Genomic DNA, 16,396 nt, shown 5'->3' on the forward strand with positions numbered 1-16,396 from the left:
TGCCCAAATCGAATCAATCTCACTAAACAAACACTGAAAACAAAAGGGCAAAAAAAATCGCAAATAAAATCAGGGGATGCCGCCTTCTGTTGGTCGCGGGCAAAATTGAAAGTCGCCACCAACAAAATCAGAGAAACACAAAGAGCACAAGCGATGTTTTTTTAACATTTTATTTTCTTTCAATTTGCGGCTTAAAAAGTTAACTGTTTCCATCAAAATGCCCTGAACTGCAATGACTATGATGTATGTAAATTTGAGCGAAAAAACAAATGGCAAAAAACGAAAATTGCGAAAAAAAAAACACACAATAAGAGACACAAGCGCCACCCAAACCCTCTAAAATCATCATGACAGGAAAAAGGTGTTACACTTGGCTTGAAATTTACACCGTCGATGGGCGGGGCAGCAAGGGGGCCTCTGCGGCAAAAAGAGGAAGAGATGGAGTCCTGCGAAAAAAAAACCCAAAGCTTCACCGGCGGCCATGGATACGTAGCTGGCTTTTGGCTTTGCCTTTGCGCTAAAATATGCAATTTTGTCATGAAATATGCACATGTCCACCGCGCGGCAAGGACGAACCGTCGTGACACCCACCGCCACCCACCTACAGCAGCACTATCAGCGGCGGCAACAAAATAAATTTAAAAGGCAACATACATAAATAAATTAAGCATTTAAAAACCCAGCGGGAATAATGAAAGCTATAAAAGGCTTAGGCAGTGCGAGTCTGGAAGTGCCCTTTACAAGGATTAAGGTAATTATAAAAAACTTAATGGGAGGTAGGTATGAAACGCTGCCAAGGAAAATCTTTGCCATATAAAATGACAGCGAATTAAAATAGCTCTTCAATTGAGGTGAAGACAGGAATGATATATGTACAGCCCAAGATATAATCCAATCAAAAATTGACCAAATCAGCTAAATCTATAGTGCATCCAGAGTATCTATGCGGTCTAGAGAAAAGTTTCCATAACTTTCCCACCAGCCACGCCCACCATTTGACATTTAAATGCAACGAAGCCTGTCGAAAATGTTGCCGCCAACATCATCGCGAACAACTAAATTTATGTACATAGAAATTAATATTAAAGAAAAAACGAACAGCGTGTATTTGTATAAAATAAAGGATGCCATAGTGGGTGATGGTATTGGTGCGACACGGGATAATATTGCAATTGAAAACAACAAATGGCATGAAAAAACTTCAACACTAGTTTGATGATAAAAACAATAAAACAAATATATATTCCATTTGACTAAAAATTGCCGCCCCGTGGGAATTCGCGGGGCTAAAGCGACACCCCCAAGCCAATTGATCCACTTTAGCCACTTCGCCCCCGCTTTTCAGTGACCCGCTGACCTACCGCAAATATGGGAGATGAGCAATCGAGTGGACGTGTTCACAGAAGTCGCGGATAAAACAAAAACGTAATTGTGATCCATCACAAACATTTGCGCAGATCGTGTGCTTATCTCACAAACAAAATCTATTTTTAGTCACTGCATAACGGTGACGGCTTCGGTTCGCGAAACTTATCAGCAACTAGCAATTTCTAAGCTGTGTTGTTTTTGCCCCTCGCCCTGCGCGCTGCGCAAGCGGGAGGTTGTTACAATTTACCTTACAAGTAAACCGGTAAATCTTATCGTGTTTAGTAAATATCAATTGCATTATACGGCATAAGTATAAAGACAATTGATATAATGGAGAATTCATTTGCTCAATCGCGACCTAGCAATGGGTGCGATAAATTTGAGAAAATGAGGAAAGTAGCAGGTGTTGAGCCAGGAGAATTACGCTCCCAACTCCGCGCCAGCTGTGCAGTTGTTTCCCCTAACCTGGAAGGTATGCCAACTCAATCTACGGTCTCCAGCTTAATGGTGACAATCAGCAGCAACACCAATGCAAGTGTTACCTGCACTATTTCTAACGTACAGGCCAACATGATCTGTACTCCTACATACACTGATTGCACAACCGTGACCACTAGCATTTGCCCAACTACGCCTTATGACAATGGACTGCCGACACCTCTGTCATCACTGCCCAATAAGCCATCTAAAGCGAAATGCCCCTTTCAAGCACATGATCGTACTGTCAACAGGAAACGAAAAGGCGTGTCTCAGCCCCCATTACCTATCCTCACCCCTTCTCCAAGCCGTAAAACTAAAAGGCAGGCCACTATGCCACTCAATGAGGAGGCCTCTACCTCCACTGCAGCAGCATTAAATAACAATCGCTTCGCGCTTTTGTCTGCTGAAGCGGAGAATATGGAGCAAGACGTGTCGGATGCTGATTCTGACATTGAAGACTCTGCTGCCCGAGATGGTGGTGGACAATCCGCTAAATATAGCAAACCCCCAGCCATATGCGTACCAAGTGTAAGTGATCCGGTCACCTTGGAACGGGCTCTTAATCTGAGTATTGGCTCCTCAAACTACTACATCCGCACCTCTAGATTTGGTGTATCCAGAATCTATACAGCCAACCCTGATGCTTTCCGCACCGCTGTAAAAGAACTAAATAAGTTAAATTGTCAATTCTGGCATCACCAACTTAAAGAAGAAAAACCCTACAGAGTAGTGCTTAAAGGAATCCATGCTAATGTTCCTAGTTCGCAGATAGAACAAGCATTTAGTGATCACGGCTATGAGGTCCTTAATATCTATTGCCCCAGAAAGTCTGACTGGAAGAACATTCAGGTAAACGAAGATGATAATGAAGCTACAAAAAACTTCAAAACTAGACAAAATTTGTTTTATATTAATCTTAAACAAGGCCCGAATGTTAAAGAGTCTCTTAAGATAACTCGACTTGGCAGATACAGAGTCACTGTTGAGCGCGCTACACGTAGAAAAGAACTGCTACAATGTCAAAGATGCCAAATTTTTGGACACTCTAAGAACTATTGCGCCCAGGATCCTATTTGTGGTAAATGTAGTGGTCCCCATATGACCGGGTCCGCTTTGTGCATAAGTGACGTATGTCTGTGTATAAATTGTGGTGGTGATCATGTCTCGACAGACAAAAGCTGCCCTGTCAGAGCAGAGAAAGCCAAGAAGCTAAAACCAAGGTCCAGGCTACCGATGACTAATAATATTGCCACACTCAAACCTCCACAACGTTCTTCAAGCGGTTACATACCAGCTGAGGCATTAAGAACCAACATCTCTTATGCTGATATTGCTCGACGCAACACGACTCAATCTAGGGCTCGTGCTACTGTGCAGGCTGAAGTTATACCAACGTCGGACAATAGCCTTAACAATAAATTTATGACGTTAGACAACTCCATTCGGGCCATCAATACGAGAATGGACGAACTATTTAAGCTTATACACGAAACTGTAGAGGCTAATAAAGCTTTCAGAGAACTGGTTCAGGTTCTAATTACACGTATTCCTAAATGACTCAACCAACCTTAAAAATCGGATTGTGGAACGCTCGCGGATTAACAAGGGGCTCTGAGGAGCTTCGGATATTCCTCAGCGATCACGATATAGACGTAATGCTTACCACGGAAACACACATGCGAGTTGGTCAGCGCATCTATCTCCCAGGGTATCTTATGTATCACGCCCACCACCCCAGTGGTAACAGTAGAGGTGGCTCTGCAGTCATCATAAAATCTAGACTTTGTCACAGCCCTCTGACACCTATCTCTACTAATGACAGGCAGATAGCGAGAGTGCACCTGCAAACATCGGTTGGGACCGTCACTGTAGCTGCTGTTTATCTACCTCCAGCAGAAAGATGGATAGTAGATGACTTCAAATCCATGTTTGCTGCGTTAGGCAACAAATTTATTGCTGGTGGTGATTACAATGCCAAACATGCATGGTGGGGGAACCCAAGATCCTGTCCTAGAGGTAAAATGTTGCAAGAAGTCATTGCACATGGGCAATACCAAGTTCTGGCTACGGGCGAACCCACTTTCTACTCTTACAACCCTTTGTTAACACCATCAGCCCTTGATTTTTTTATAACCTGTGGGTACGGCATGGGCAGGCTAGATGTACAAACTCTCCAGGAACTCTCGTCGGACCATCTTCCTATTCTGGCTGTATTGCACGCTACGCCGCTAAAGAAACCACAACGCGTACGTCTACTTGCCCATAATGCTGACATAAACATATTCAAAACCCATCTTGAACAGCTGAGTGAGGTAAACATGCAAATTCTGGAGGCGGTGGACATTGATAATGCCACAAGCCTTTTCATGAGCAAACTAAGTGAGGCTGCTCAGCTTGCTGCACCGAGAAATCGGCATGAAGTAGAGGCCTCCAGACCACTTCAACTTCCTCCCAGTATATTGGCACTGCTCAGGCTAAAACGAAGAGTTCGAAAAGAATATGCTAGAACAGGTGATCCCCGCATGCAACAGATCCACAGTAGACTGGCCAACTGCCTGCATAAGGCCCTTGCTCGAAGAAAGCAGGCCCAAATAGATACCTTCTTGGATAACTTGGGTGCTGACGCGAGCACAAATTACTCACTGTGGCGTATCACGAAACGGTTCAAAGCTCAGCCCACCCCAAAATCAGCAATCAAAAATCCGTCTGGTGGCTGGTGTCGCACTAGCTTGGAAAAAACTGAAGTGTTCGCTAACAACCTTGAGCAACGTTTTACACCCTATAACTATGCACCGGAAAGTCTCTGTCGTCAGGTTGAAGAATACTTGGAATCGCCCTTTCAAATGAGCCTGCCTCCGAGTGCTGTCACACTGGAAGAAGTGAAGAATTTAATAGCCAAGCTGCCACTTAAGAAAGCTCCTGGAGAAGATCTTCTTGATAATAGAACCATTAGACTTCTCCCAGATCAAGCATTGCAGTTCCTTGTCTTAATATTCAACAGCGTTCTTGATGTTGGCTACTTTCCGAAAGCTTGGAAATCGGCGAGCATAATTATGATCCATAAGACTGGAAAAACACCGACAGACGTTGACTCGTACAGGCCCATCAGCTTACTCCCATCTCTGGGTAAAATTATGGAGAGGCTGATCCTAAACAGGCTGCTCACATGCAAGGATGTTACCAAAGCGATTCCCAAATTTCAGTTTGGCTTCCGGTTGCAGCACGGTACTCCTGAGCAACTACATAGAGTAGTGAACTTTGCTCTGGAAGCTATGGAAAACAAGGAGTATGCAGTAGGTGCCTTTCTTGATATTCAACAGGCATTTGACAGAGTCTGGCACCCTGGGCTCCTGTACAAAGCGAAGAGGCTGTTCCCGCCGCAGCTATATTTGGTTGTTAAAAGTTTCCTGGAAGAACGCACATTCCACGTCTCTGTTGATGGGTACAAATCATCAATCAAGCCAATTGCAGCTGGAGTTCCTCAAGGAAGCGTTCTTGGCCCAACCCTATACTCAGTTTTTGCTTCGGACATGCCTACTCACACACCAGTCACAGAGGTAGACGAAGAAGATGTGCTCATAGCCACCTACGCTGACGATACTGCTGTGCTCACGAAAAGTAAAAGTATCCTGGCTGCCACTTCTGGTCTACAGGAATACCTGGATGCATTCCAGCAATGGGCTGAGAACTGGAATGTGCGCATCAACGCTGAGAAGTGTGCCAATGTGACGTTCGCCAACCGAACAGGTAGCTGTCCGGGTGTCAGTCTGAATGGGAGACTGATCAGACACCATCAGGCTTATAAATACCTTGGTATTACCCTCGATAGGAAGCTCACCTTCAGCAGGCACATCACAAATACTCAGCAAGCGTTCAGGACCAAGGTTGCTCGGATGTCTTGGCTCATTGCACCACGCAACAAACTGTCGCTTGGCTGCAAGGTCAATATTTACAAGTCCATATTGGCCCCCTGCCTGTTCTACGGTCTGCAGGTATACGGCATTGCTGCGAAGAGTCACCTTAATAAGATCCGGATCTTACAGGCGAAGACCTTAAGAAGAATTTCGGGGGCTCCTTGGTATATGAGAACAAGAGACATCGAACGCGACCTCAAGGTGCCCAAATTAGGAGACAAGCTCCAGAACATCGCCCAAAAATATATGGAAAGGCTTAATGTACACCCCAACAGCCTAGCAAGGAAGCTAGGAACTGCAGCTGTGGTCAATGCTGACCCTCGGACTAGAGTCAAAAGAAGACTCAAGCGACACCACCCTCATGACCTCCCTAACCTGGTTTTGACCTAGAAAGTCTTAGTTTTAAAATTCATTAGAATAATCAAATAAATAATAATTACTATGTTATATCAACTATTATAATTCTCCCTATCATTTTTAGGATTAAAAATCTGTTAGTCTTAAGTAACCAAGACACATTGTAAAATAAAATAATTTAAGCAGATCAAATTAAGTTGCCGCATGGGTAACAGTGCGTTGATCAAATAATAAAAACATCATCATAAAACACAAAAAAAAAAAAAAAAAAAAAAAAAAAAAACCGCAAATATTTATTGTTTGACAATTTTTATTGCCTACTTTCAGGCGATTGTCGCTAGCGCAAAAGCGGAAGTGAGCTGAACGAGGGTGAAACTTTTCTGAAAAAAATTCAAAAGGCGTTAAAATGATTTCGAGAAACTTTTGCCTTACGTGACTTTGGCCCCAGCATCGGTCCAGCCTACATATTGTTCAATTTCCGACCGGGCCGCACTGACTGAATCAAAATAGGTGGCATAAACAGCAGCCGCGGCAGCGTCAACAAAAGTGTTCGGAGACCCTGCGCTGGGTATAAAATAAAAGTTTTCCACTTAAGGTTTATGAAAAGTTTAAGCCCGGCCGCCGCCCGAGGGTCCGCCACCCAGCAAACACATTCACACTTACCTCAGGCCGGCAAATGCGGAAACGGAAACTACGGTCGAAAAGTGATGAATACCCAGTGAGAAGGACTCGGTCCCCGTCGAACACTGGCCAATACAACACAAAAACACACTCCAGAGGAATGCTGGCAATGACCCGCTCAAAGATTTTTCGCAATAAGGAAGCGGTGCCCACTGGCTGTCCACCTTTTATTTCTTTCCGACCATAACCACTTAGGAGCCTCCGAGTTTTCCCTGAGAAAACTCCCCAAATGCAAATAATAATGTAATTGCCGGCAATCTTGCTCAAGTCTGTTTACCTTTCGCGACGGCGTTGTTAAACTTTTATGAGATTTGAACAGAATTTTAAAGCATTTACACCTGGCCCACGCAATGACAAATGAGCAAATGAATTGAACCCGATTCCGCGGGTCTGAGAGCCAATTTAAAACCCCACCGGCTAATTGCAGGTCGGACCCACTAATTGAGTGCAAGTCAAGCAAATCGCCTAATTAGCGGAGGCCATCTAAGCGGACTACGATTGCCAGCAGAGTGGAAGGGACGGGAAGGGGGAGATCGAGAAGGGGAGGTAGGGAGAGAGTCCTACCGGTGAAAAGGATATGCAATTTGCACGGACAGGACACTTGATCTCAGTCGAAGCGCGGAATTGACAGGTTGGCCGCAGTATTCCGGTTTAATGCGTTATTAATTGGATGGCAAGCCGGATGCAGTGGAATGGGATTATCCCCAATTTCCCCTCTAGCCTAGGTAAATGAATGTACACTGTAAACATGTATTAGTAAATATATAAGAATTAATAAATACAGTTCTAACAGTTCTAATTAGAATTAATTTAGTAAACAGTCCAATAATAGATTTAGTATATGTTTTTATTAGTATTATGGCAATCCTTTTACTATTTTTACAGAAGTTAGAATTAAAATGAAGAAAACTGAAACTGAAAAATAAACTTAAAAAAAAATTCCAAGTGCACTTTTCCGACTTGTCGTATGTGTAAATGGCCGTCCATATTTTTCCGACTCCACTTACGGTCTAAGTGCTAGGCCGGAGTACATTTCGAGAATGTTTTTGGATGTCGCCGGCAAGACCACGTGCCGAGGGGGAACCACGTGCCACCGGCTCCAACCACGTCGCCAGTTGACTTTTCATAGATTTAGGACTACATTTTTCTCGGAGCCACAGCGCCACTTTACCGCTGAGCCGAACGCACCGCCAGGTTTCCAGGTTTTTCCGGTGGGCGGATACGTGCCTCATCCATGTTGCTCCGCCACATCCACTTCCACTTCCACTGTCACTGTCTTTTGTATGCCACATGTGTCGGGGGCATACACATTTACTCGAGCTGCTCATAATGAGCATTATTTATATTTAAGCTGCGGAGCAGACACAAATCGTAAATAAAACGTTTTAATTTATTAGGCAAGTGATAATTTCCGAACTGGTGGGCATATGAAATGCCATAAAACCGCCGCGATATTTGCAAAAATGGATATCCATACCTCTAGACACGGAATCCGAAGAGGTTTAACCCCAGGACTATCAATCAAATTAACACAATACCCAAGGCCAAGGGGCATAATGACGAAAATTGATTTCATGGCCTTTAGGCGAGGTCAGCCTTTGACGTGGCCAGGTGTCTAATTTGAATCACTTAGTGTGGGCGATGAAATATAATTCTGCTTAGTGAAAAACTAATTGGGCGTGATCAACTTTGGTAGGTGTCACCTAAGGCGGTGGATTTTGTCTGATTAAATCATAGAATTTAATATACATGAATTCAATTGGCCAAATATAAGTGTTTGCAGTCAAAAATAATATTATAAAACATAGAAAACTATATAAAATATAGTAGCTTAAGATGTTAATAAATATTTCTTATGATAGATGGCCAAATAAATTTTCAGCACCTGTGGCCCATAGAAGCAATTGAACAAATGCTTTTTTAGCTATTGAACTTATTGCTGCATCTCCATTAGTTCCATTTAGACTCGGCCAGTTTCGCCTTTTGCCCCAAAGCTTATTATGATAATTGGAAATTATATGTAAAAATGATGACTTAGCGGCCAAGGGCCTCGGAACAATCATCCGAGCCAAACTAGCAGTAATGCCGCATTAATCTGATTATTAATGGCGCATAAAAGAATGATACAGCGATGGCGGGAGATGGCGAGCAGAACGTAATTGAATACTAATGCAATCAATTAAAGTTAAACTCCGGGCACACGTGCAAAGGACGGCCAGGAGTCGGCAGGATAAGTCCTGGAGAGCCCTTGGGAAATGGCGGAAATGGAGATGCGACCGACCGAAGTGGAAGTGCAGTGGCGGCTGGTCCGATGATGAAGGTCCCAGCTCTGATGAGTTCAATCAAGTTGTAAACATGATTCCACATTCTATTAATGCGCCGCCAGTCTCAGTAACTCAATACACAATCAACGGCGTTTTAGAGTTCATTTGCGTGGTATAAAAAGGGAAATCAAATCATAAAAAAATAATATGTCGCTTTGTGAAGGGGTGGGGGGGCGCAACAGGATGTGTGTCTGTGTCTGTGAAAGTCCTTCGAGGAAAAGGAATCAACATCGACAAGTCCTTACCTTTGGCATGCCTGCGTAGACGGAGGAATCCTCCTCCTCCTCTGTTCAACTTCAAATTGATGCAATTTATGAAAACTTTTGTGCGCTCAATTGCAAATACAAGTGTACAAGTGTACAATCTCTGTCATTTTTATGCACTTCCCCTAGTTATGCCAAAGCAATTTCTCTCTTTTGGCAAGTTTGCTTTCGTTTTCGCCCGAGCTCCCATCTTGATTTCCCAGCGTTTTTTCTTTTATACATTTCTGTACTCTTGTGCACTTGGCCCCCGTCGTTTTGTTCCCCTTTTCTGATTTTTTCTGCAATTCGTGCATTGTGCGGCAAATTAAGCCCATTGCAAGTGATTTGATTTGCTTTCATATAGAAAATACTTCAAATTCCCTCTGCCATAGCGGCAATCACTTTAATGTTGCCAGCCAAGCAGCGACTGCGAACGAAAAGTAATTTCCGACTAATGACTGTCATTTGTATCTGGATGCGAAATGAAATGTGCGCCACTCCTGACGGCGTTTATTTATTTTTATGGCAAGGGCACAGCGCGTGTCTGTAATTACCGCCAAACATTCAAAAGTTCCGCCAAGGAATTATGGCATTTAATAATTTTAAGTGAGTGCAGCAATGCCGCAAATCCCGTTGCTCAAGCAATCCCAGGCTTCCGCCTGGAAGTAGCCAGGCAGAACTGGACCAGGAGTTGGAAATCCAATCCAATAAAGTGCCATTAAAAATTATATTGTTTCTTTTGAAAACCCATACGTAAGTTTGGAGTTTATGTAGCATTAAAAGTACTATAGTTATCCAATATTTTTAAATTTGTGTATAAATTTTCAGTTTGTTGACCCCTACAGTATTTTCAAACAAAGTCCATTCCACCCTTCATTGTTAAACGGCCTTGAAACATTCCATCAATGAAATAAACACTGCATTTATTGGCAACAGAACCTAAGGACTCTTAACAGTAGAATGGCAATCAAAAGTCTGTAAACATCTAACAACAGATGCTATTAACATTTCATGCCAACCAGAACTCGCTGTTGGGGAGAACAGATGCGTAACATTTCAGTAACAGAAAAGCCACCCCTGCATGTACCCCTCCTATTTCGAAAACTTCCCCGTTAGCAGGGGTGTTTTGAGACTACAGAATGTTAACTCTGCTCTTTAATGTAAAGTAGCAGGATATTTGAAAAGGATACCTGTGGCATTAGATAAAGAACTGCTGGCCGATGTGTGCGTCTGTTTTTATGAGATACACTCAAACTAATACAATTTATAAACAAAAATAGTCAAATTCTTTTGATTAGTAATCGCATTGAATACTCGAATTTAGATAACTACAAATAAAAGTATAGATAGGAGCGGAACCCTTTAATTATTACCCACAAGATTTCTTTCAGTGCGCGATGGTGAGTTAATTTGGCAAATGGAAGGTTCTTATTTAGCTGCTGGCTGATGAGGTGTAGATGTGGGTCTGAACCAGGCCAATGGCTTTTAGCCCCCTTTAAAATAGTTTTAATTGAATTTATTGATATTTTAGAGGAGAACAGAGATGTCCTCTTGCTCTCGCCCTCTCACAAATCAAATTCAAACCCAACAAAGTATAGTGAGATGGAGATTGGAACTCGGGGCTCAGGGCTCCGAGCCCTGGGATCTGGGAATTGGAATGTGGGACTACGACGCTGCCAAATGTGGCCCAGAAAAACCAAAGTTTAGTTAACTTTTCATCAGGCTAATAAAGCGTACGTCTTTTTGGCAACAAAATGGCGGCGTTGGAGACAACGACACCAAATCAATGCTCAAATAGAGCTCGGGCTCTCAAAATCTGTGCATGCGTGTGTGTGTGATTATAGATGCGACTAATGAATAGAAATGTCGTCCTTCAAAACTTTTCGGTTGCTAGGACAAGTAAAATCTGGCAGTTTCCATCTCTTTCTTTTCGTGTGGGTTAATGATAATCTGATTTTTGTTCCACATCACATACACACACACACACACTTTATACTTTCAAGTTGACTTTGAGTTTTTGGCATTTTGAGAGCTCAAGGAAGCGTGGCAAAAGATTTGCGGCTCACTTGGAATGCAAAACTTAAATGCGTGCCATATGAATCGTTAATTGTGTGGGTGTGCCAGCGGGCGGAAACGGAAGCGGGCTGGAAGATGAAGGGAGTGCGTTGGGAAGCCGCATAGAAAATCAAGGGAAAGGGTGAATAATGAATGAGCCTTCTACGCTCTGGTTTGTAAGAAGGTACTCGAACTTGAGTTTCATAAATTTGAGATTGCGATTTGAATATTGGATGAACTCTATTTTTGACAGCTATCAGCGTGACAATATTTCTTGAAGGTAATTTATGAGTTAAATGATGCGTATGTTGAATTTCCATTGCTCCAACTTACTGAGCTTAATGTAGTTCAAGAGTCACAATAACTATTTTCTCAATATAAATTTCTGATCCCATCTAGTTTCCGAGTCATTAATGCGGGCCCATTCCTTGGTAAACGCTTTAATATGAAATCAAGCCGCCTTCGCAAATATTTTCATGCTCATTCATAAAATTTGACATTAGCATATTGCATTTCCATTGCGTTAATGTGACAAAATGACAAATGAAGTTGGTTTGGCTTCTCCAGTCGCGTTGCATTGCCAGTTGAGAGCCGTCTGTCTGTCTGCCTGTCTGACTGTCTCGTTTCATTTCCTTCGCCTGCCTTCCGGTTCCACGAATGGTATTTTATGCGTTTCGCGGCAAACTGCACTTGAATTCGCATTTGCATTTTTCCGAGCGTGGCAAAAAGCAAAACACTCTGACAAGCGTTTACAAACTCGCCAGTGCGACAACGCCAGCAACAAGCCAAGTAGCGCGGCAACTTTGAAATTGATAAATTGATTTATGCAAGCAAGCAAACAACAAAAACGAAAGACAGAAAGAATCTCCAGAGGAGGCAAAACTTATATTTATATATAGAAACACCAGCTTTCTATATCAGCCGCACTTTTGAGTCCGTTGAATATGAAAAATAAAGATGGGGGGGGGCGAATCAAAAATTTGTAGCATACCCACAGGATGACGTGCCAGCCGCAGGACATTCAAAAGTTATTGTCATTGAACCGGAAGCTCAGACAGAGTTTAGGCTTACAACCTCGACTGCTACACACAAAATCAATTAATAAACAATATGAAACAAAATTGCAATTGTTCGTTATGTCCGCTGTAGACTTCCTCCATTCGAAAGCTTTTGTAGCTATTTTTGTAAGAGCTTCCTTCTTGTTTTTCCAGGCACCAGTACCGCTTAAAGTCGCTCCCAGACCCATTGTGCCGGGATTTGGCGTCATTATTGTTGCTGTGGTTCCTGCTGATTGACCCACGCCCCCTCACGTACCAATAGCAGCTCCATCGCAATGCTAACCATATTCCCGTATCAGTTACCATTTTTTGCGAATACACTTTCTGCTGTTCGGTGTGCTCGCATATCAGTCTATTTATACACCTGAGGTCAGAATATAAGTATTTTTTCTCAGGATTCTATTATGTTATAAGCATTTAATACTTTTTATCTCAAGATTTATATATCTCTACTTTCGATGGGGTATCGTATTTAATAGTTATATTTTAATTAGTTTACCTAACGTATAAATGCTTCTGTACTTCAGAAACATGGTTAGACACTGGCAAAAAAGAGCCAATTTTAGAAAACCATTATATTAAGTAGACAAATACCAGTGCTATTGCCGTAGGCTCATGTGTGTGTACATATATCCTTTTGCATGTGCACTGCGACATTTAAACCGTGCAGACAAACAATTCTATATGGTAAACAAGTCACGTGCCACGTGTGTTATTGCTTTTCGTTGCCTTTGATTTTCTGCACTGTTGGGAGGGGGGGGGGGGTGGTGGATGTTGCGAGTGTTGTGGTATGATGCTGGCTTAATGGGTGGCACCACGCCCACTTGCCACAGCAGCTGGCATTATAAACTTAATTAAAATATCGGCAGACAGTAATAAATGACAGCCCCCAAAAGCAGGCAATGTTTTCTTTTAGAAAGGCAAGCGGCAAATATTTAAGCACTCACACATATTGTAAGGACTTTGGCGAAGATTCGCGGGCGTGTGTGTATTTATAGACACACATCCCCGTGAGTACACACATGCACAGGGCACACACAATCACAATCACAGGTAACTGCTACATGTGTAAATATTTACAAAACGCGCCAAGCGTCGACAAACCGACGCCAGGCATCTTCACTTTTGCCGCCAACGAGCGGTCCTTCATTGTTGTTGCAACGCGTAACTCTTTCGTTTCGACCAGGAGCGTTACTTGGGCGCCAACGGCCAACGGGGCCCCTGAATACAACAATTCCATCCAATAAGCTACTCACTATGGTCCCTTATGCCGGATACTTAACTTTTTAGGCTTGTCACTTGAGTGGTGTGTTTGAACTAAAATTCTAGCTCTGGAGTTAAACAAATTTATACTATATTTGAAAATGGTATTAAACGTTTTTTTCACCTGACCTGATTAGGCGCCACATGCTCCTGTATTTTCACTCACCCACGCAGCCGAGCACACAGGTTTATTTATGCCTTTCGATATTTATCGCTGTTGGTCTATTTGTATTTGTTGCTGCCACTGCCGCTTTTCGCGAATCCCCCTCCCACCATTACAAAGTCGGGTGTTTTATACCCTTTTATTATTATTATGCTGTCATTCCCGTTGTTGCGACATTGTCAGCAATCGTGGCACTGTGTGTTACCCTTTTGCGGGTACGTGGAATATGGATATTATGTAATCGGGAGCAGGCACACCGCCGGCTCAGTCGACATTGAAAGGGTCTTGGTTTCCCTTAGTTTAAAGAAACCGTTTTATGTGTCATCATATGTTGAGATTGAAATCAAAACGCTTTACTACTCCCAAAACTGGTCATAACTGGAGACGAAATTCAATGTGTGAACTTCACTTCGAATAACCAAATCGATTTCGAAATTTGCTCCATTTGGCATTCCGTTCAATATGCCTCATAATGCCAACGATGCCCATATATCAAATGGTAATCGACGATGTCTTGGCAGGTTCGAGAGTGCCATAAATTTGGAGTCCACAAGATCTTGAAAGCACAGTGTTAGCAGTTTGGGTGAAACAGGATTTAAAAATAAGTTATTCGTTGTGCATCTGTAGTACACTTCAGCAGATTGGGATTAAAAAACGTATTAAATTCCCCAACTAAAACCAAGTGTCTAACCCATAAAACAAAAACGAAGACTTACCCCTTTTTAGGTGCAGCAGTGGAATGAAATGCAATCCCACCCCTAACTGAAGCCTAAAAGGCAAATCGTTTAAACTCCCTGTTTGTCTGCTGACTTTGATATACAGCCTTTTGAGTGTCGCTCAAAGTAATAGGAAAAAAAGGAAGTGGAGTATGTGGAACAAACCCTAGGGCAATGCAAAATGCATTTTATTCGGTCTGACAGTTTTTGCTCTTGCAATTTCTTCAGGATAGTAGCAGAATCAATTTAGGAAATAGATTTAACTAAAATAAAGCATTTGGTATTCTTAGATCCTAATTCATTATTCATTAGAATTATAACTTGGTAACCATAAAAAATTAGATTGTTGAAATAATTAATAATACGATTTTAAGTAGACAATTAAAACTAAGCACCATGTGAGATTATAAGTGTACACACGATAACTGTGTCAGCTGGAGGGTAATTATTATTATTAAAATTCCAATGGCGTGCTTTTAAAAAATATATATTGGACATAACACCAGCGACCTTTTTAAAAAGTTTTAGTTGTGCACGGATTTATAATGGATGCGAAAATAATTATTCTTGCGCTGGTCTCCCTATTCTACAAGGCAAATGGCGCCTTTTACGAACTCTCTGTGGCCGATGAAGAAATATTTAGCAGCTGTCCCAATCCTGAGCCAGGCACCCTCGACATCCATGGACTCTTTGATTTTTCAGAGTTCTCCACTTCCTTGGAGGCGGATGGACTGACTGTAAGCGGGAATCAGACTTTGGTGTGGGACATCCAACGCGGGGATCGCGTACAGGTGATTAAGTCCTAAGTGCGAATCCGTCCATAAAATCAAGAACAGCCCAATTATTCCGCAGCTGTTCATTAAGCTTTTCTACTTTGATCGGGGCACGTGGACGTCGACTGCTTTCTCTATACTTTCCCAGGATTTCTGTAAAACCATGTATGATAAAAGTAATGTACTCTATGAGCCATGGACAGGACATGTTATGAACGATGTGAAGGATCAATGTATAAATGCTCCAGGGGTAGGATTCGCTATATCGCCATATACAGCTGATCTCAAACCATTTCATTTCAGACGAAGCTCATTCTGGATACCTATTTCCTCAGTTTGTCCGCCTCAGTTACCGTCCCACTTCGTGAAGGACGCTACAAGACCACCATTAAATTTCGAGCGTTCGACTCTAAGGGAACTGAGAGACCCACCAGCATTTGTTGCGAAGTAATAGGAGATGTTTTTAAGATTAGGAACTAACGTGTAGCTGATGGTTTCATACACATTTCAACAACTGATGGAAGTAACGTTAATAAATTAAATAAAACAACGTACAACAAGGTGGCTTCAAGTATTAAAGCTTTTGGGGTTGCCCTGATAGGATTCATTTAGATTAGAACTACGATCAGATTGAGTACGTATATATATTAGAAACGTGGAGGTTAATTACTACAATCAAAACATACAGTGCTCGGTACGGGGAGTTCATATTCGTTTTAACAATACTTACAATCCAGGCTTTGCTCACCATTTTGAGCCACCCAAACCAATTCGTGATTGCGATTGAGTAGGTATTCAGCCCTTGTGAGTATCTCTTCGGAACAGATAACTTAAGTCTTTTATACCTGGCTTATCCCACATCTTCTCCAGCTACTTTTAAAACTCTTCTACTTGGACAGTGAATGATCTTCTTAGATAGATGGTAAACCTAAGCCCATTTGCATCGAATTACAGCGCGACCTATTTAAATTACGCCCTTTGCAAAGAAGGGAACGGTTCCAA

The 16,396-nt window shown here is 42.4% G+C and overlaps 1 protein-coding gene across 1 annotated transcript, besides 1 other annotated feature; it reads left to right on the top strand.

The window, feature by feature from the left end:
• The first annotated feature begins 1,366 nt into the window (after positions 1-1,366).
• Positions 1,367-6,381: a mobile genetic element.
• An 8,761-nt stretch (positions 6,382-15,142) lies between these two features.
• CheB98a (Chemosensory protein A 98a) lies at positions 15,143-15,942 on the top strand. Its single transcript, NM_144012.3, has 3 exons — positions 15,143-15,412; positions 15,474-15,644; positions 15,698-15,942. Exons 1-3 carry the CDS (start codon positions 15,167-15,169, stop codon positions 15,872-15,874), a joined length of 594 nt encoding a protein of 197 aa, NP_652269.3. The 5' UTR covers positions 15,143-15,166; the 3' UTR covers positions 15,875-15,942.
• The last annotated feature ends 454 nt before the right edge of the window (positions 15,943-16,396 follow it).

The sequence above is a fragment of the Drosophila melanogaster genome, chromosome 3R, assembly GCF_000001215.4.
Source record: "Drosophila melanogaster chromosome 3R".
In the NCBI taxonomy this organism is placed as follows: Eukaryota; Metazoa; Arthropoda; class Insecta; order Diptera; family Drosophilidae; genus Drosophila; species Drosophila melanogaster.